The sequence below is a fragment of the Protomyctophum parallelum genome (genome assembly GCF_964188405.1).
Source record: "Protomyctophum parallelum genome assembly, chromosome: 1".
In the NCBI taxonomy this organism is placed as follows: Eukaryota; Metazoa; Chordata; class Actinopteri; order Myctophiformes; family Myctophidae; genus Protomyctophum; species Protomyctophum parallelum.
The window spans coordinates 12,089,852-12,112,417 of record NC_139697.1 but is presented as its reverse complement, the minus strand read 5'-3'; the positions used below and the strand labels follow the sequence as shown (position 1 = coordinate 12,112,417).

The window sequence follows — 22,566 nt, the reverse complement described above, 5'->3', positions numbered from 1 at the left end:
GAGAGAGAGAGAGAGAGAATGAGATATGAAGAATGATGATGATGATAATGATGATGATGATGATAACCACCAACCATGTGTCTACTGGTACTCCCAAAGCTCTGCACAATATACTGTACTGTATATCGTTGGGCAGAAACCTCTTATCTCCATATTTTAACTTTTTGTGTTTTGTATTTATTTTTTAGCCCTACTCCGAGCTTGTAGCTACATTTGCAATTTTTTTCAGTTGAATCATGAAAAGTAAAACATTTGGACACATGAGATACCTCCTATATCCAGCTTTTGGTGTCTGTCCACAAACTTTGTCCTACACAAACATTCAATTCCCATTGACAATGAATGGAGAATTGTACGTCATAGTAAGACACACAGGTGTGATTTGTTTTGAATACCAATACTTTTTGAATACAGGACTGTAACAGACTAGTTCTACATTGCAGTATTGGTACTTTCACTTAAGTAAAATATTTGAGTATATTTATTTTCCACCACTGATTGTGTGGAACACTTAAATACAGGGAGACAGAGACAGTGAAGAGGGCCAGAAAGGGGGGGAGGGGGGGCGGTGTGGTGCTTGTAAGTGTTATCGTTACATGCAGTCAAAATTAATAGCCTGTGGAGGGCTGTGTGCTGCTTTATGTCCCTGGGAGGTTTAGTTTGGTGGTGCATTATGCAGAGAACACACACACAGTTTGACGTTTCGATGCGGCACGGCTTGACAACATGAAAACGCCCTGTAAAACAAGCAAGTAACGAGGGGGCACAGGTCTCCACCAGGGCCGGTCAGGTTGTGGTCTCCTGGTGGCGCTATAACAGGCCAATGTGAAAAGGGTGGGATATATTCCTCAGAATAGTAGGAACGTCTGTGAAAGAGTTCACGTAAATCGCACGCTGCGTTCATGATTTGAGGCTTTTTGTTCAAAATTCCAATGTTAGCCAATTAGGATGGAATATGAAATATTGGACAGATCCGTCTTGAGCACATTACTATAGATAATGTGTAACAATTTGCGGAAGTCGGCCCCCTGGTGGCGCTATAACAGGCCGTTCTGGAAAATATGAGGCAGAGGTTCATCGTTGGCATCCAGGGAGTGCGTGTGCAAAATTTGGCATCGTCCGGGTTAACGGTGCCGGAGATTAGCTGGTAACAGACAGACGGACGGACGCACACACACACACGGACGGAGCGCAAAACATACTCTCTCCTATGACTTCGGCCTGGTGGAGACAATGAATAAAATAGTTAAGTAAGCCTTGCCAAGTCACGTGGCCCATAGGGCAGGAGCCTATCTCCTGTTTCTGTAGCGTGAGGCAGCTTGATGTACTTTACAATTACATCTCCTGGACATTATAGTATGTCTCAAGGACTTATAACCCCCAATGCAACCCTTTATGCCGAGGGCCAAGCAGGGAGGTATTGTCCCGTTTTGAGACGCAATAGCCAAATTCCAATACCCCAAATCTTGGCCACTCGCTCACTCGCGCTCGATCACTCCAGCATGGGGGTGTTATGCATGGGGCAGCGGTGGCTCAGGGGTAGAGTGCCTGGATGGTAACCGTAAGGTTGCCAGTTCGAACCCGGGCTCCCCCAGAGTTACTGTCGAAGTGTCCTTGAGCAAGACACTGAACCCCTAATTGCTCCCGATGTGCTAGTTGGTGCCTTGCATGGTTTCCGCTGCCATCGGTGTATGAATGTGTGTGTGAATGGGTGAATGTAATGCACAATCTCTGTAAAGCGCCTTGGATAAAGGCGCTATATAAATGCACCATTTACCATTTATGGCGAAATTGGTGACCTGACGAAATGTGTGACCATCTTGTGGACTTGTGGACAACTTACATGGAGGTCTTTAAATATGTGGCAATGGTGGCATGAATGAATACCGCTAGGTTGAACTAATAGACAAACTAATAAACTGACGTTATGTGATTGTCTACGCTACATACTAATTCCTACACGGGTTGTGTTTATAACCACGCCCCTGGGCAAGTTAAGTTTACTGAGGTTAAGGTTAGGGTTAGGTTTAGGTATAGTTTTCTTAGGGTTAGGGTTAGGCTGTCAATCACAGCGACTGGCCAATCACAGCGCGTCGACTGCACAACCCGTGTAGGCTTTGGTATGTCGCATTGTCTACACGATTGTCACATATTTCAGCAGGTCACCAATTTCAACGTAACACCACCATGCTGGAGTGACCGAGTGTGAGTGAGCGAGTGGCCGAGATTTGACTAATGCCTCCCTGTCCTCTTGATATGACCCGGGGATCGAACCCCGACCTCCCAGTCTCCGGGCGGACACTCTAACCACAAGGCCACTGAGCTGGTGATTTATTTTATTGCTACTGTATACTTGCTGTTCTGATTTCTTTATCACATTCATTAACCACACACATGAAACTGTGAAACTGTTATACCTGATGCTATTTATATCTAGTGGATACACTATGTTTCCCACCTGCACAGGAAGCATTCTGCCTTCCATATTGCTATTTATCACAGTCTATGTCTATGTATATTTTTAATTGGTATGTGTATTAGACATTGTGCTGTATATTTGATTTGACTATGTGCTTTCCTTTTTTACAATGTTTTTATCCCACGATTATGCAACCAATTTTTTCACCCAGTGTCAATTACTGTATCAAATGTAATCCTGGCCTGGGCACTACACTTGTTCTGCCAACCTGGGGAGAGCAACGGACTAACCACATGCTTCCTTCTATGCATGAGGAGTCCAAGCTGCTTCTTTGCACTTGACATGGGGGAGTTTCCCCGGTTGGACGTAGCGCGTGGAAGGAACATGTTATTCCTTCCAACCAGTTCCTTTCACCTCCATCAGTCACCCCGGCTGGCCAGGGGGAGGCAGTTTTAGAGACCAGGATTACTACATGTTTTTTTGTGAGGGTACCTACCCTAGGGGACACGGGGAGAACATGCAAACTCCACACAGAAAGGCCCTTTTGCCAACCCCACCCAGGGTATGGGCACTGCAGATGCGGAGAAGAGAACACGCCCCCAGCGGGAATCGAACCCAGTCATTTCACTTGTTCTTTGTTCCTTTATTCTCTATTCTTTCTTTCTTTCCTCAAACTCTTCTTTGTAACTGCATTTATTGACAGCTTGCACAGTCTATCAACAGTGAATATCTGAATGAATACTGTACAGTCTATTAACAATGAATGGATATTAAAGCGAGTCTTCAATTTTTTTGGAAAAAAATGTTTTGCCTGTAATGACATGCCCCGAAATATGTCCTGCGCCAGGTTGAAAGTGGCTAACAGGCACCTGTCAAGGTTCAGTAGTCTAACATCCTAGTCATTTAGTGGTAGAAAACCTTTTACTTAAAGCTCAACACATTCCTGACCTTAATTAAATGACATTTCCTCCACTTTGTATGAACCCTACAACACTACAGTCAGTGCACACACCGCCGTGCTGGGATGACGAAAAGTTCAGCAGCTACTCTGAAGAATCCTAGTAGCAGAGATCCGAAATCTAATTGGTAAAGATTATTCATGCTTTAAACCCCAAGGCTACACGTGTACCCTTGCTCTACCTGGTAGGGAAATATTATTGTTAAACCAGATCTGATCCACTCAAGAGGGTAATGGAGGTTAAAGTCTTTAATTATAGGATGATCAAAGCTCCAAACTGTGGACTTATACAGGGAGTGCCTGCCAACTGTTATTGTCTCCACCAGGCCGAAGGCATATGTTTTGCACTCCATCCGTGTGTCTGCATGTCCGTCTGTTAACAGCTAATCTCCGGCACCGTCACAATGTCAAATTTTGCACACACACTCCCTGGATGCCAACGATGAACCCCTGCCCCAAACTTTCCAGAACGGCCTGTTATAGCGCCACCAGGGGGCAGACTTTTGAAAAACACAAGTGCCAGTGGAGTAGAAGTAAAAAGTATCGAAAATGTAAAATACTAAAAGGTAGAGAAGGTGATATTCTTTGGTTAAAACAAGTTTTTTTGTTAAAAGGTTAAATCACTATATTCTGATAGTAGTCATTGCTATAGTGTTTGTTCTCCAGTTCTCCAGTAATTTTTATCCCATGATTTTGTAACCCATTTTTCACCCCTGCGTCAATTATCTAATGTGATCCTGGGCTCTACACACCCTCCGCCAACCTGGGAGAGCAACGGACTTCAACTCTTGACTCCTTCATGCATGAGTGTCTAAGTTGCTCCCTTACATCTGACAGGGGGGAGTTTCCCTGGTTGGACGGCATGGAAGGAACACGTTATTCCAACCAGTTCCATTACCCTCCATCAGGCGCCCCGGCTGGCCAGGGGGAGGCAGTTTAGAGACCAGGATTACTGCATGTTTTTGTGAGGGTACCTACCCTGTTCTGTAATAAACAGTAAAAAAAAATCAGGTAGGTGACAAACTTTCAGACAATCAGAAGAGAGTAGCTATTTATGAGCTTAATCTTTATATAGTGTTCCAGTTCCAATTCTGTCTGATCATTTATTTGTGTCATCACTTACAATTCCACTTATCTGTATCCTGACTGCGTTCTTTATCCTCATTAGATAGAATTGGTATCCCAGTTTCAGTTTGTGAAAATGCATTTTCTGTTTAATGACATGGAGACTCCTGTTACTAAACAAACACTCTATAGCAATGACAATATAGAGCTTCTTATTATTTTTTTAATCAAAGAAAATACACCTACACTACCTTTAAAATCCATTCTGGGCGGGAACCCCTGCTGGTGTTTTAACTAAGCATTATGTTATACTTTAGCTATTGAAAAATAGCAGATCTACAAGCTCATAGCGCGCCACCGAGTGGCGCGGTACGAGCTTGTAGGTCTGCTATTTTTGAAGAATCGTGAAAATGCGGCACAAATCTTTGAATATATATTCTTTCGACGTCAGGTTTAATGGGTTAAGTAAATGTACTCAGTTACTTTACACCACTGGTTGTCATGGGAAGGCCTGGTGGTGACAGAGAGCCAGTTTGACACTTTCCCCGCAGGAATTCTCCCTCTCCAGCTACAGGGCTTTGGCCCTCCGGCTCACGCAGCTTTGTCTCTGTCACAAATTATCATTCTTATACAGTTCATTCATAATGGGCCAACTGCCACAATGCTCTGGGAAAGGAAGGGAAGAGTCTCACGAGGCCTGCGGGTGGCGCCATGCCACATGCAACATTCCCAAAAGGTATTCATTTGCCTTTTCCTGCCAGAGAGACTCCTCCGACCCACTGCCCTGGTTTTGTTTTAATGTGCATCAGTGCACTAGCAGAGCCGAGAGACGGCCAGCACAGCACAGAGCAGCACAGCACAGCGCAGCGCAGCACAGCACAGCACAGCACAGCACAGCACAGCAAAGCACAGCACAGCACAGCACAGCACAGCACAGCACAGCACAGCACAGCACAGCACAGCTGTAAAGGTGGAGAAGGTTCTTGGTCACAAGAGCAGGGAGTGCTGACCAGCTGGTATAATCCGAAGTTAGGTCTAGGCTATATCTTTACCTTTACGGACAAGTTAATAAAACTTAAACTGAAAGGCTTAGTTTAGATTCTCAAACAGACTAGATTGAAGATGATAATCCGACAGAGAAAGATGCTGGCAAGATGCCTTATATAAGGAGGGGATGACGTCACAACTAGGTAGGCGTGACATCAGCCCTGACAACAGCACAGCACAGCGCAGAGCAGAACAGCGCAGAGACGCGCAGAGCAGCGCAGAGGCGCACAGAGCAGCACAGTGCAGCGCAGAGCAGAACAGCGCAGAGATGCGCAGAGCAGCGCAGAGACGCGCAGAGCAGCACAGCACAGTGCAGCGCAGAGCAGAACAGCGCAGAGACGCGCAGAGCAGCGCAGAGACGCACAGAGCAGCACAGCACAGCACTCACAGAACCCTGGCCTGAGCTTACAGAGAGACAAGGAAAACAGCTTACCTTGGACACCTGGGCGCACCTACACAGTGTTACCACGTCCAGGTAGGAGAAGATTCTGCACAGAGACAGAGAGAGCGAGGGGGAGAAAGAGAGAGAGTCAGAAAGAGAGAGAGAGACAGAGGGAGAATGTAAGTTCACTGACATGGTGATGGTATGGCGGAGAGCAGCCGTGGAGTCATACTACGTTGGTTGTTGTGAGTTGAGTTCTACTGCAAGAACTTCTCGTTTGGCGGCAAAGGCTTATAACATGCTATAATAAACTATTAAGCAAGGTGTACCGTGTACTTTTGTCTTATGATGAATAGTAGGATTAGCTGATTAGCAAGCTCACAATGTGTCACACCGTTTTGCTTTGTGAGCTTGTTGCGAGTTAACTATGAAACCTTGCGTTTTTGACACCTAACCCACAATCCCCGTCACTCTGTCACGTCACCTAACTCAAATCCCAGTCGCTCACCCCAGGCAAGCCCCCAGGTCATCGTGACATCACGTGACACCAGCCCCCTGGTCACCCCAGGCATGCCCCCAGGTGCCCAGGTTGTTGAACCAGAAAACCCAAAGTAGAAAAAGATTTTAGCACCTCTGAGCCCCAGGAATGGGTGTAAGTTGTGTGACAATAGGTAGTTGTCTCCACCCCGTTGTGTCCGTTGAAGTTAAAGTATCAATACTGCAATATAGAAATATAGGACTGAAGTGGTTTAGTGTATGTTTTGTAATAATAATCCAAATTATTGAGTTGGAGAAAAAAAGCGTTATTTTTTTAATTATAATTTTTTGGGTGGGGGGGGCTTAGTACGACCTCCACACTCTCGCGGAGGAGACTGCCGACGAGCGGCGCCGTCGTCTGGCCAGAACTAGAGTTCAAACTAGAGTCCTCAACAGGCCCGAAAATTAAGGCTCATCAAATCCTGTACATTCAATACACTGCCCCCGCTGCCAACCTTAGATCTCCATATATGGAGAGATCTGGATCTGAGATCTAGATCTGACCTCATCACCCCCTGTACACTCAAGATACGCTCCATATATGGCCAGTGCACAATTTCGTCAACAAATAAAAACTAGACTAAAATGTTAGGGAGGGACTAGTGGAGAAGAGATGCAGAAGAACTAAAAGACAAGTACCGTAATTTATGTTTGGTTGTGCTCGGGTGTTGTGATATTTAGTCGACTAAAGCTAGACTAAAATAAACCATTTCAGGTGACTAAAATATAGGACAAAAACTAAATGATTTTTTATTCAGAAGACTATAAATCAACACTGCAGGCAGGCAGACAGACAAACAAACAGACCTATGACAGACAGACAGACAGACAGACAGACAGACAGACAGACAGACAGACAGACAGACAGACAGACAGACAGACAGACGTGTGAGAGCCCCCGGCCACAAAGGGCCACTGGGTCAGCTCAATCCATTAATCTGCCAATGACTAATCTCTGGCACTCAGACAAGCAAGGCCGCCACAGACAGACAGACAGCCCCAGAAAGATTATTATTTATTTATTTGGCATTTGAGCCACGGACCACCACGGACCATGAGATTTAGCCTTTCAGACCCAAAACTTTGAATATTTGGTTGTCGTCGGATAGGATTTTGTCCCATGCTGTATTGATGTTGGTAGGCCTACTATTTAGAGAAAACAGGCCAACGTTGATCAAAATGACAATTGTTCTACTTTCTAAATTAAGCAATGCAGATGTTTAACTCTTGAGATCATCATTTAGCTGGGGACCACCAGGAACCTCCTCAAGGACCACTGGTGGTCCCCGGACCACTGGTTGAAAACCACTGGAGTAGAGTAACTAAGTACATTTACTTAATAAGTAGTGTACTTATGTACACATTTGAGGTACTTTTACTTTACTGGAGTATTTAAAAATGTCTGTACATTTACTTCTACTCCACTACATTTCAGAGGCAAATGTACTTTTTACTCCACTACAATCATTTTAAACGTTTAGTTACTACTTTTTGAGATTTTGGCGTATTTGAAAATAGGCGATCTACAAGCTCATGATGTGACGCATTGTGAGCTTGTAGATCTTCTATTTTAAAAATATTTTTTTATACATGATGCTATACATTTGAAAACTAGTGAAATGGGACATCCTGCATAATGAACACTTTCTACTTTTGGTACTTTAGTACCAAGTAATTTTGATGCATATATTTTTGCACTTTTACTCAAGTAGATTTGAATTGCGGACCTTTACTCATAACAAAGTATTTCTACAATGCTATGCAAATGCTATACTAATGATACTTTTACTTAGTAAAACATGCAAGTACTTTTTCCACCACTGCAATACACACACGCGCACAGACGCACACACACGCGCGTGGGCACACAGACGCAATACGCACACACACGCGTGGGCACACAGACTGACAGACGCAATACGCACACACACGCATGGGCACACGGACGCAATACGCACACCTCCACTTGAAGCTGCATCTCCCCGAGATGAAGGGCCCGTTATGGTTGGCCACGAAGTGGCCGCAATTATTTTGATAAAGGAGGGCGTTCTTCTGTCAGAGAAAGCGCCTGCTAGCTTATAGGACGGGTGACTGTTTGTTGTGTCCATGAGTGCAGCTGGGGTTCTGATCTGGAATGTCCCTTTAACCCCAGGAAACAGGAGCTCCCCATTGTTCTCCATTCGTATAGGCGCGGACAAAAGGGTGTGTGTGTTTGTGTGTGTGTGTGTGTGTGTGTGTGTGTGTGTGTGTGTGTGTGTGTGTGTGTGTGTGTGTGTGTGTGTGTGTGTGTGTGTCGACTGTGCGTCAACTGTGTGTCGGGCTCAGGGCATGTCGGGACATGTTTGTATAATCTATATAACAGTGTCTGAAGTCAGGAGGAGAGTGTCCTTGAAGAACGCTGCAGAAGCTATGCGAAGAAAACCCACAGCGCATAAAGCAATGTACACACACCCACACACACACTGTATGCACAAACAAAGAGTCCTTTAAGCCAGAGTTGTCCTTAGCAGTGTGCCGGTACACGCCGCGACACGCCGAGCAAACCAAGTACGACTCTGGCTTTAAATTGACCCGAGGCCACTGTGGCCGCGGCGCTGCAGAGTAATCAGGTGGAGGAACACTCCATCGATCTCCTGGCTGCTAACTGGTAAACAAGCACAGCAACACTCGGTCACCCGGGTCATTGATTTTCCTGGGTTTTAATCAGTGGTGCTAAACAGTAACCAAGTACATTTACTTAAGTGCTGCGTACTTAAGTACAATTTTGAGGTATTTGTACTCATTTCCAATTTCCAATACTTTTACTTCTACTCCACTACATAATAATAATAATAATAATAAAGCTTTATTTATATAGCACCTTTCAAGAACAAGGTCACAAAGTGCTTAACAACAAAGGGAACACAATAAAGAACACAATAATAATAGCATAACATTGGATAACAGAAAGTGAAAAATACATAGGAAAATACCTAACATTCACAACGATAAAGGATCCACTACATCCACATCCACTACATCTACCTCAAAGCACTGCTATACCCCAAGCTCACAGCCTCACACCTCAGGTAGAATCACCCGGAGGGTACTAGTACCAAGCCACGCCCTGGTGGACACACCAAAGTCGAAACACCAAGGGCTCGATTTTCGTCCATGCTAAACCCCTTATCCCTAAACTGCTTTGCTTTTCTTTTCTTTACGTTTTTTTTTTAAACATTTTTGAATAGTGAAAATACACAATCTACAAGCTCCACAACGTGCCAATGTAGATCGGCTAGTTGAACTATTCAAAACTTATTTTCAAAATAGTAAAAAAAAAAAAATCACAACTCCCCTCTCTCCCCCCCCCCCCCCACCCCTCTCCTCTCTCTCTCTCTCATTAGCAGGCAACAGTGCAGCACTAATACTTTCTCTCTCTCTCTCTGTTTCTGGCAAACAGCGCCCCTACTGGTACTAATAGTCATATACTGGTGCTCAGGTACATAGGTGAACACATAGGCGGGTGAACACGGACATTGCTGGTTGTAGGAGTGATTGCACCACTCAAAAAGAAAGAAAAAAAAAGTGATTTAGAGATCAGGGGTTTAAATTTGGACGAAAATAGAGCCCCAAATGTCTTGATAGGAGCTTTCTGCATCCTGCCATAACGATATGGAACAGCCTTCCCCCTGCGGTTGTTGGAGACATTTCATCAAGCAGTGTTCAGGCCTTCCAGAAGAGGCTGAACAAACCGCTCCTCAGTATATGGGACTGTTATCCCATAAAGCTCAAGGACTTTTAATCATCCAACATTCAGTTTACACTTTACCCCTGACTGAGTAGCTACAGATCACTTTAATAGGCTCTTTGAATATGGTTTTCTCAATGTATCTGCCAAAGCTTAATAAAGAAATTAATGAATAAGAATCTCAGAGGCAAATATTGTACATTTACTCCACTACATTTCGGCTTTTTTTCCAAAAACATTTTCATACATTTGAAACCTTGAAATGGGACATTCTGCATAATAATGAGTACTTCTACTTTTGGTACTTCCAGTTGATGCCAATACGGAGTAGTTCTACATTGTAGTATTGATACTTTTACTTAAGTAAAACAATTGAGTCCTTTTCCACCACTGGTTTTAATCACACACACACACACACACACACACACACACACACACACACACACACGCGCGCGCAGCGAACGTCCATTATGTCAGAGAGGGCCCTTGAGCCAGTCGCAGGGGGCCTTGCATGATGCACTTGCAAGCCAATCAGTCGAGTGAATTTCGATGAGCCCTCTTAGCACATTTGCCATCTGATAGAGTGCACTCCGTCTACTCCACAAGCACCGTGGTTAAGAATAGCTCTCTCTCTCTCTCTCTCTCTCGCTCGCTCTCAGGACACTATAGTAAACTGCACTGGCATCTGTTTCAAATGGCCTATAGGTGACTGACATGACACCGGCAGAGATTATGATGATGGCGAGTGGAGTTCTCAACTCAACATTTAGTTGTTTTATTCTACGGAATTAACATACAGCCACATACAGTAACTCTGTCATGGTGTCTGAAGTTACCTTCTATCCCCATCAGAGGCCTCGCCCACGGCTGTATGTAGCTATAGAGACCGTCAGAATCAGCTTGATTGTCACATCACAGATTTACAGAGTTAAAGCATCGTTCCCATCGTGTCACTTTTTCCACAGAAGAGAACGGGAAGGAGATCAAGAAAACAAACAAAAATCGACATATTTACACATAACCATGATATAAAGGTATAAAGGTGCGTGGGCATGGCAGCAGGCATAGACTGTGCAGTGTGCAATATATACTTAAAGGACCACTTCACCAAATGTCGCCCATACTGTTTAAGTTCAATAATATTATCCCCCGTGAAATTAGATAAATCCATTTACAATGGATCCCTTGTTATTCACAGTATGATAAGAATCTGGAAACAAATCAAAACATATTTTAGGAACAACTCACTATCTTTTCTGCTCCCCATAGCTGCTAACCCCTCATTTCTACCATCCCAACTGGATGATACGTTTGCACAGCGGAAGGGTTTGGGTATACGCACAATTGGAGACTTATATATGGGTGGAACTTTTGCCTCATTTGCTCAACTGCAGGAAAAAAATAGACTCCCTAGGAGTAACCTTTTTAGGTTTCTACAGGTTAGGAACTACATCCGTAACTTTTCTCCCACTTTTGAGAGAGCTACACCTTCATCCCTAGATAGGTTCCTTCTTAATAATACAATACCAGACGTGAGGGTGTCACATCTTTATGAATCATTTCAAGTGGCAAACCCACCTACTACATCAGCTATTAATCTGGCATGGGAAAATGAGCTGGGGACTTCAATTTCAGACGAGCTCTGGGAAGACAGCCTTGAAGAAATGAATGCATGCTCTATCAATTCCAGACATTGCCTTATCCAGTTTCGAGTCATACATAGACTCCATTATTCCAAATTAAAATTACATAACATATACCCAGATATTTCTTCGCATTGTGACAAATGTAATACAATAGATGCAAATCTTCTTCATAGCTTCGCCCTTTGCCCTCGGATACAAAGATATTGGATTAAGATATTTGAGACGCTCTCTGATATTTTGAGTATTCATATTGACCCCGATCCTGTACTAATAATTCTGGGTTTGTCAGACTCCATGCCTATGTTGACGAGAGCACAGAAACAACTCTTCTCATATGGTCTGATTACAGCGAAAAAACTAATTCTGACACACTGGAAGAAGGAGGAGGCTCCTGCATTTAAGCACTGGTTAAATGAAATGACTAGTACACTTCAGCTTGAGAGAATAAGGTATTTCCTGAGAAACAGGGAGAGCCAGTTTGATAAGGTTTGGCTGCCCCTTGTCCATTACCTGAGTAGAAACGATTAATAGACAGGATACCATTGATATGGTTGACTGTACGCCATTTTCTTTTCAGATGTTTTCCATGAGCTTTCTATCATCTTATTATAGTATGCAGTGTCACTGAGCAGTATGGGTGGGAGGGTTAAGGGATTTCTTTCTCTTTTTTGTCTTGTTTATTTTTTCTTTCATTTTGTTTCATAAAAAAAGTATTTCATATCATAATGTTTGTAATAATTTATAATCTGTTCAATAAAAACATATTTGACAAAAAAAAAGACCACTTCACCACTTTTCAACCTATCTTCATATAATAGGTCCTCACTAATAATCATGAAAACAATGGTGCAAATTTTTTCTACTCTGTCTGTGTCTCATAAGAGGGCTGTGTGGGCAGTTCAGAAACCGTCTTCCAGTGACATCATCGATGGGGAATACAAGCTAAAATAAACTGCAGGCTTTCTAGTCCTGAAAAGTTGCAATGCAAAAATGGAAGCCATCGATAATGAAAATCTAAATGTCAGTGCGTGTCAACCGCGTAATCTACATAAACAAAAGACTGACTCTGGTATAATCCGCAAAGTCACATATCGTTGTCATCCAGGACTAGGTGCACCGGGCCAAACGTGCTCCGTGTCTGTATAGTAAACGCATGGTCATATTAACCCATTTTGGGGCGGGAACCCCTTTTGGTGTTTTAATCATTATGTTATAATTTAGCTATTGAAAAATAGCAGATCTACAAGTTCATAGCGCGCCACTCGGTGGCACGCTATGAACTTGTAGGTCTGCTATTTTAAAAATAATTGTGAAAATGTGGCGCAAACTTTTGAATATATATTCTTTTAGAGCGAACGTTTCTAATTCAAATCTTTGCCAGGGTCCCTGGAACAACATATTTTGAGATGGGGGGTCGGCGGCCAAATACATATAATTCTAGGTTTTTTTTACATTAAATAGTTTGAGAACCACTGACATAGAAACATAGGTTTTTCAGAAAACTGTCAGAATATTTAGAAGATTTTTTTTCGACGGGTTAAAAGACGATATTCCACCGTGGAAAGTAAACACTGTCTGAATCAGGTCTTTTGACAACCTGTGCGGAACGTCCAATTCAAAAACACACTCTTCCTTGCCGGCTGGACACTAAAACCGATCAGCAAGTTCCATGTGAAATTCTCCACAGGCTGTCAAAGAACCTGATTTTAAACGGTTGTTTCACAGCGGAATATAATTTTACCACCACAGGTTTTACTACAGTCAGACACATGTAACAACACGTCAATACCTTCACATTTGCATGAAGTTTGGAAAATAGGTCAAAAACACATCTATCAAACAGTAAATGGTGCATTTATACAGAGCCTTTATCCAAGGCGCTTTACATAGATTGTGCATTACATTCACTCATGTGCATTACATTCACCCATTCACACACACATTCATACACCGATGGCGGCGGAAACCATGCAACCATCGGGAGCAATTAGGGGTTCAGCAGATGATGCACTTTATTGACTAGCTGCACTTTATCAAGGGAATGTGTGCAATATCTCAGTTTATTTTGTGCTCCATGGTGTTTTTCTTTTCCTTCTGTGAATGTGTATATGTTATTTGTATGCAGCTGTGACTCTGTCTCCAAGACAAATTTCTCCTTAGGGAGACAAATAAAGACGACCTTGAACCTTGAGCATCTTACTCAAGGACACTTCCGACACTAAATCTGGGGGAGCCTGGGATTGAACTGGGAACCTTTGGGTTGCCAAGTGGCCACTCTCTACCTCCTGAGCTACTGCCGCGCCTAGGACAGAGTGTAAAAATGGAACCAAATGGACATGGACTCGTAACTGTCAGTGTTAGGGCGCTACAGTTGTACTGGAGTAAAAAGTATAATATTTGCCTCCACCAGGCCGAAGGCATGGGGAGAGTATGTTTTGCACTCCGACCGTGTGTGTCTGTCACCGTGTACAGCTCATCTCTGGCACCGTTAGCCCGGTCAATGCCAAACTGTGGTCACACACCCTGGATGCCAACGACGAACCTCTGCCCCCAATATTGTTTTGCAAAACACATTTATTTACATTACTCATACAGATTTTATCCATACATCACACAAGTCGGTATACATATCTCTACAATGTGATCAACACAGATCCGTTTGATTTTTCATATTCCATCCTGATTCACTACGATTGACATCTAAGTTTGCACGACTGGCCCATTTAGAACAATATGCCGCAAATCATGAACACAGCGTCCAATTGCGGTGAAACTGTGCACACACATTCCCACTAGGCTGAGGAAGAAATGCCACTTTTCAAATGAGCCTCATGGTGGCGCTATAAGAGGCCCAGTCGAGTCTTTACTTATAACTGCACCGATCTGCGTATGTTTGTATGCACACTCCCTAGAGGCCAAGGAAATCTGCCTTTTATAGCGCTACCAGGAGGCCGACTTCTGTGAAACACATTTTTTATATTAGTTCTTCAGATTTTATCCAAATATAACACAAATTGGTACTCATGATATTTATAGTCATGTGATCAAGCTGTGTGATTTCTTTATATTCTATCATGGTTGATTGTTTGATATCTACTGTAAAGTTTGCAGGCGTTGCCTCAAATCATTAACACGGTGTCCAATTGCTGTGAAACTTTGCACGCACATTCCACTATTAATGCCACCCTTTTAACATTTCCCTATTATAGCGCCACATGGGAGGCACAATGTTTGCCAAAGAAAACCCCCACATGTTTATATTACTCCTACACATTTAGTCCAAAGTAACATCACAAACATTCTTGACCTGGTGGAGACCTGTGCTCCGAGGAGCTAGTTCCCTCTGAAAAGTACAGAAATGTATAAATACTTCAAACTTTTACCCAAGTACAGTACTTGAGTAAATGTACTTTACACCAGTGCTATTGATAGATGCTGGGAGGGAGTCACGAACCCTGACCCAAAGGGCACAGTAGCGTGCCAGTGTAGAAGCCATCCCCATCCAGCAGGGTCTGGACTGACTTAACTGTGGCTTCTCAAAACTGCCTTGTATTCATTCACATGACTTATCCAGACGTGGACAATGGCATTCTGAAGCTATGTGTGACTTTGCCAGGTTTTCCAGGAGAGTGGGAAGCTGGGAACCCTTCCCTACACAGAGTCCCATCTCAACCTATCCCAGCAAGCCAAATGACGTCATGATAACGTTATGATGACGTCCTCCAGTGACTCCGGTGACTTTCAGGACTAGGCCAGATCACAGCCTAATAGCCTATATGGGGATGATCTTTACGTCATTTCCAGAACGTCTTCACCAGTCAATAATATAGCTTATTCTGATAAGTTGATCTCAATGATCTGGCCTCGATCGGACTCTCTGATTCATCCAGGGACATCCGTCTTAGTGGGCAGAATTTATGTTGGTTGAAAACAGATGATATTCTGGGACTGATCTGACTAGTCTTGGTTTGACTTGATCTGGCCCCAATAGAGACGTCACTAATTCATCCAGGTCCTGACTGTGCTTGCTGGGATAGCTAAAAACACTTCTTTCTTTAACCATTTCAAACCTTATACAATATTTTGAGCATTTGGAAAACAGCCAATCTCTAAGCTCATACTGTATGAGCTTATGAAGCTCATTGTAGTGAGTCAGTGTAAAATCAGCCATTACGACGGTATCAAGGCCAGCCAAAATACATAACCCTAGATTTATAGTGGACTAAAATCTTATAAAACTAGACTAACACTAGTACTACAACATTCCAGGTGACAAAAATGTGGCTAAAACAAAATGAAAACTATTCAGAAGACTATGACTAAAACTAAAAAAGTTATGTATTCTGTTTCTGTGTTTTCAGTATTTTCACCAACCTGGGAGTTATCCTAGGACTTCCAAAGAAGTGAACACACGGAAATAACGTCCGATCTAATACTAAAGAATTTAGAAAGGGCTAGGGCTGATTTATTTATTTACTTACTCTGGCAGTAAATGAGTTACTTAATTAGGTTTAAGTTGATGAAAACAAGTCTAAAACTGGAAAAGATCAGACTCTCGTTAAGTGAGAGAGGATACGTGAGGTCTGGTGGAATGTGAGCGGTTTGCTGTGGTGGGGGTATGTATTGTTCCACTGATTTTGTTTTGTTTTTATTGTCTGTTTTTGCATTATTTTATCGTGTTTTGGGTTGTTATTCAATCGGTTTACTGCAAATGTAGCATTGGAGGATGGTATGCATTGGAGGAAGCTATTATGTATCTGCATATTACCCACATTTGGGGTATTGAATGCTTCTGTGGAAGTTGATGAAAAGAATGAAATAAAAACTCCCAACATCACACAGCTACATAATCCCATCTGTACGACAGAACGGAAACAAAGCGCAAAATTAAAAACACAAGTGACTTTTCTCTCTCTTCTTCAATCTGTCCGTTTAGCAGTTGTTGTTTTTTGTTTAGTTGTTGTTTTTTTGTCCTGACATGGAGCAGTACACAACAGCATTCTCTTCTAGCAGGGAAGTAATACCATTTGGCTGTCAGAACATAGGTTTATGTCCTGACATGGAGCAGTACACAACAGCATTCTCTGACCATTTGGCTGTCAGAACATAGGTTTATGGCTCGCTCAATGCTCCAACGCAGCCCAGAGTGAAGAGAAGAGAGAGAGACACAGGAGACTGAGGATGCCTGTTGCTATAGTAACTCAGAGCAGACAGGAGTTTTGTACGTGTGTGTGTGTGTGTGTGTGTGTGTGTGTGTGTGTGTGTGTGTGTGTGTGTGTGTGTGTGTGTGTGTGTGTGTGTGTGTGTGTGGACTTGAATTACTATACTTGTGAGGGCCAATTGTCCACACAAGTATAGCGCAATCTGAGAAATAGAGTAGACGTAATGTTTCGAGGACCATTTTCCTGGTCCTCACAAGAAGAATAGTTGCTTTACTATGGTTAAAAAAAACATTTGTTTTACAGATAGGAAAAGATTCAGGTTAGGTTGAGGATTAGAACTTAAGTTTAGGGTTGCTTCACCCTCCCAATAACTGATTGTGGGGGTTTAGCAGAGATGGAGAACTCGTAAAGAGGCTGGGGAATTGGGAATTGGCTTTACTAAATTGGGACTTGAAGTGGAGAAAATGTTTCTTTTTTCTTTTGTCTTGAAGGGGCATGTTTTGCGCAATATGTCATTATGTCTGCCCTATGATCTCTGACATTTATATGATTGAAATTACAGAAAAAGAAAGAAATTTAGGGTTGGAGTCATGTATGATTTATAATAGGTCGAGCACCCTTACATTTCTACCTATACTATAAGCTTAGACGTCTACTTTCATCTTTAACGGTTAGGGTCAAAAATGGGAAGAAATTGTAGAAATGGCAATAGTAATCCTAATATGTGTTGATGTCCTCACAACTATAGTACGCACGCACGCACGCACGCAGAGGCGCACACTGCTGAATCACCGCTCCTCAGGATAAGAGGACCCTGGACTGAGGAGAACCCTCCTATCTCTCCATCAAACAGGACAGGGAGAACCCTGCTATCCCTCCATCAAACAGGACAGGGAGAACCCTCCTATCTCTCCATCAAACAGGACAGGGAGAACCCTCCTATCCCTCCATCAAACAGGACAGGGAGAACCCTCCTATCCCTCCATCAAACAGGACAGGGAGAACCCTGCTATCCCTCCATCAAACAGGACAGGGAGAACCCTGCTATCCCTCCATCAAACAGGACAGGGAGAACCCTGCTATCCCTCCATCAAACAGGACAGGGAGAACCCTCCTATCTCTCCATCAAACAGGACAGGGAGAACCCTGCTATATCTCTCCCTCAAACAGGACAGGGAGAACCCTGCTATCCCTCCATCAAACAAACAGCTTTATGTTTCACATCATCCTCAGTATCTCTCGCAGCTTGTTTGCAGGCTTAGCTGGCTTCACGCCCGTGTTTACCAGCGTTAGTGCTTTCCGCAGCGTTCCCCTTAGAAAGCATAAATAGGCATAAAACCAAACAAATCTGCGAGCGAAGAAAAACAAATAGCGTGGAAGAAGGAAGCAGCTGTTCAGTTGCCAGGGCATTATCTGGCTCGTGTGCATGACCAAGGAAGACGGGGAATCATCCGGGCCTGTGTCGCACACAATAGAGTACCATCTACAAAGCGGTGCATGCATGGTCGTTGGCACGTTGTGATGTTTGTATAGATCAGCTATTTTTGCACCTCCAAATCAGGCGTTAAGTGTCTGAACATGGTACTGTACATGTGATGATGTGACAGTCGGTCATGTGTTACACTCACAAGGGTGTGTGTGTGTGTGTGTGTGTGGTAGTGATAATGGGCGTGCTGGCTGGTTGTGTGGAGCGCAGCTGGAAGCAGCGGGGGGGCAGAGCACTGCGGAATTCCCCACCAGCAAAGACAGGTCTATTTATAGACACACTCTGACGATATACACATACACGTACTGTATGTGTGCCATATGGCTGGGTGGGCCCTCCAGTGCGCGCACGCACACGCACACACACACACACACACACACACACACACAATCACACATACACACACACACCTTATCTTCATATTCTAACTATTTGTGATTTTTGTAAATGAATACACTACTACTACTACAACTACAAGCTCGAAACATGGCGCGAAGAGACACGTTTTGAGCTTGTAGATCTGCTACTTTTGCCGTTTTTTTTATTTGAATCCTGAAAAGTAGGAGTTTTTCTCCGACAGAGACTATATATGACAAACACACTCACTCTCTTTGTGAGCATAGTAAGTAAGTATACCTCTAACCTATTTTATGCTTTTGTGTTTGTTTGTTTTTTTAATTAACGCCCTACTTGATCATACTACACAGAGTATTCCAAAAATAGCACATCTATACAAGCTCAAAACACGTCACACCGACATGCGTTTTGAGCCTGTAAGATTGTTTTGAATCCTGCAAATTAACAGTTTTGGACATATGAGGATTCCACCCGACAAGCAACGCTCTGAAGAAAACACACAAAAATACACCCACATCCAGCCATCATTCCGATTGGTTCATACGTCTGTGCGTGCGTTTGTGTGCGCGTGCGTTTGTGTGTGCGTGCGTGTGCTTGAGCGTATGCATGTTGTCTCAAATTTGTAGGACAAGCACAGCTGCTGTGGAACAAAATATCGGTCTATAGGTCACGGCTGTAATTGGAATCTCATTTCTGACTACGGGAGGTGACACACATATATATATATACATACAGTACTGTATATGTGCTGTACACACACACACACACGTCACACACACACACACAGAAAGCACACACTCACTCACACCCTAGCCTAGTGGTTCAAGGCCAACACAAACTAATCAGTAACTCTGACCTGCCCCTGGGTTTGTGTGTGTGTGTGTGTGTGTGTGTGTGTGTGTGTGTGTGTGTGTGTGTGTGTGTGTGTGTGTGTGTGTGTGTGTGTGTGTGTGTGTGTGTGTGTGTGTGTGTGTGTGTGTGTGCGTTACATGCCATTTAACTGTAAGCTTAGCTCACCTAAGCAGAAGCTCTTTGGGGAGTTTCTTGTTGATGGGGGCTTCATCGCTGTTAGAGAACACCTGCGGAGAAAACAACACATAATGTACACGTTAGCCGCGTGCGTGTCTGTACACATGTGTGTGTGCGTGCACGTGTGCATGTACGTGCATGAGTAATGGCTGCAAGAGAGGTGGAATGGCAGATATGAGCCATAAGTCACTATGGTAACGGAACACTCAAGAACAGGCTGGGGGTGGGGAAACAACAACATTCACAACACCATCGCATTAAACAAAAACCATTAAAGCACCAGGTTGCACCAATTCATACTTTTTCATGCGATCGCTCACAGAAAGCCTTTGTTTCGGTTGAATTTCTGCTTAAACCACTTAACCCCCCCCCCCAGCTATGGGACGCACTAGATCTGCTTGTACTGTAGATCTGCTATTTTTGAAAAATCATGAAAATGTGGCGCAATTTTTTGAATATATATTCTTTCAGAGTGAACGTTTTTAACTAAAACTTTGCTTCTTGGGAGTCCCTGGAACAACATATTTTCAGTACATATATAAGTTTGGGGTTCCTTGACATGAAATAGTTTTGAGCACCTTGAAGACATTTTTTTAATTTTGACCTCAGGTCTTAATGGATTTAATTCATCCCCTAACTAAACAATAAATGTCAGCACTTGTGGGGGGAATCGGGTTCAAATCCAGGGAAGAAGAGGAGAGTTGCATTAGTTCAGTGCTTGATTTACACTTTGTCATACGACGGTGTAGCACAATATCAGATCTGCAAGCTCACAGCCACATTAGTGCATATACTAGCCTCCCTCCACTGGCTTCCTGTGCGATACAGGATTTACTTCAAAGTATTGCTCTTTGTCTTTAAGTGTCTAAATGGTTTGGCACCCATTTATTTATCTGAACTGCTGAAACCCTATGCTCCGACACGGACGCTCAGGTCCTCTGACCAGCTTCTCCTGGTGGTTCCTAAAACCAAGCTGAAGCTCAGAGGTTATCGAGCTTTTGCAGTGGCAGCTCCCAAGCTCTGGAATGAGCTGCCTCTGCACACAAGACAAGCCCCCACCCTCCAGGTGTTTAAGTCACGCCTCAAGACTTACCTTTATTCCTTGGCTTTTCCAAGCACAGTATGAGATGTTCGATATTTAACGTGACACTGTGCATGTTGTTTGTGGTTGTTTTGTGGTTTTTAAATGAAGTTGTTTTTTAATGTTGAAGTTGTTTTTTAATGTTTTACTGTAAAGCACTTTGGTACAACGTTGTTGTTTTAAAATGTGCTATATAAATAAAGATGGTATGGTATGGTATGGTATAATCAAATCAAAACAAGGAAGTGAAGCCCATACCCAAGGTGGGGTTGGAGTTTGCATGTTCTCCCCGTGGCCCCTAGGGTAGGTACCCTCACAAAAACATGCAGTAATCCTGGTCTCTAAACTACCTCCCTCTGCCTGGCCAGCCAGGGCGCCTGATGGAGGGGAAAAGAACTGGTCGGAATAACGTGTTCCTTCCACGCGCTACGTCCGGCCAGGGAAATTCCCCCCTGTCAGGTGAAAAGAAGCAGCTTGGACTCCTCATGCATAGAAGGAGGCATGAGGTCAGTCTGCTGCCCCCCCCCCCCCCCCCCCCCAGGTTGGCAGAGGAAGTGTAGCGCCCAGGATTACATTAGATAATTGGCACTGGGTGAAAAAAACTGGGTTGCAAAAATTGTGGGATAAAAAAATAAAATAAAAAGTGAAACTCGGTGGTTAATACAACAAGGCATCAGGCATCTCAATTCATTCAATATTTATATCATATCATATCATAATAATAGGAAACTTTGACAATGGTTTCCCTGATTGTTAAAAGGAAACACTCCTCCTTGAATACGCAGAAGTGACCCGTGATGACCGAAGCCTACATAACAGTCACATTCCCCAGAGTCAAGCATCTGTAACAGCCATCATCATCAGCTATTATTGGTCACACCCAATAACAAAGACACGTCCTATGATTTGACATGCCTTTCTCGCACACACGCACACACACGCACACACGCACACACACACACACACACACACACACACACACACACACACACACACACACACACACACACACACACACGTTCCTGCTATCAGCTGTGTCCTTAGTGAGCTAACGTGACCCTGGCAGGCAGTCAGATGACCAATTTACTTCAGCTATGCTAACAACATTCTAGAAATGTATCCTTGGATTTCCTTTGCTTACAAGTGAACAAACACAGAGTATATTATTAGCCCAGTTTTCTGCTGAGCGGATCACACACACACACACACACACACACACACACACAATACCCATTTATACTTTTTCAGTTGAACTTCTGCATAAACCACTTAAACATAGCAAAGATATCCGATCTACAAGCTCACAACACGTTGTGACGTCTATGTAGTATGATCAAATAGTATACAATTTACTTACAATACTTACTTACTTACAATAGTCAGGAACAAAAGCATGGGAATACATCACAAAAGCATTTATCATAAAACATGCGTAAGCTAAGAAAGTAACAGTGGAATATCTATATTATGAGACTATACATATAAGCTATATATATACTACTATGCTATACAGTACATATGTACTATGGCGTGCTATGACTATATACAATGCAATTATAGTGCCGTGACTGCCGTCTACATAACATGCTATAAGTCTGTATCAGATGCTATCTAAGTCTACAGAAATGCTATCTAAGGGGGTAGGGTAAGTGCTATGGGCCATGATGGAG

The 22,566-nt window shown here is 43.3% G+C and overlaps 1 protein-coding gene across 4 annotated transcripts in view; it reads right to left on the bottom strand.

The window, feature by feature from the left end:
• fbxl2 (F-box and leucine-rich repeat protein 2) overlaps positions 1–22,566 on the bottom strand; it is a 47,946-nt gene that overhangs the window by 18,561 nt on the left and 6,819 nt on the right. For 3 of the 4 annotated variants that reach the window (XM_083768526.1, XM_083768527.1, XM_083768528.1), the window contains exons 2-3: positions 19,804–19,865; positions 5,923–5,977 (exon numbers count right to left, since the gene is read on the bottom strand). In XM_083768526.1, the coding sequence (XP_083624652.1) occupies positions 5,923–5,977; positions 19,804–19,865 (117 nt within the window). The remainder of the gene's footprint in view (positions 1–5,922; positions 5,978–19,803; positions 19,866–22,566) is intronic. The other variant, XM_083768529.1, reaches the window with a different exon arrangement.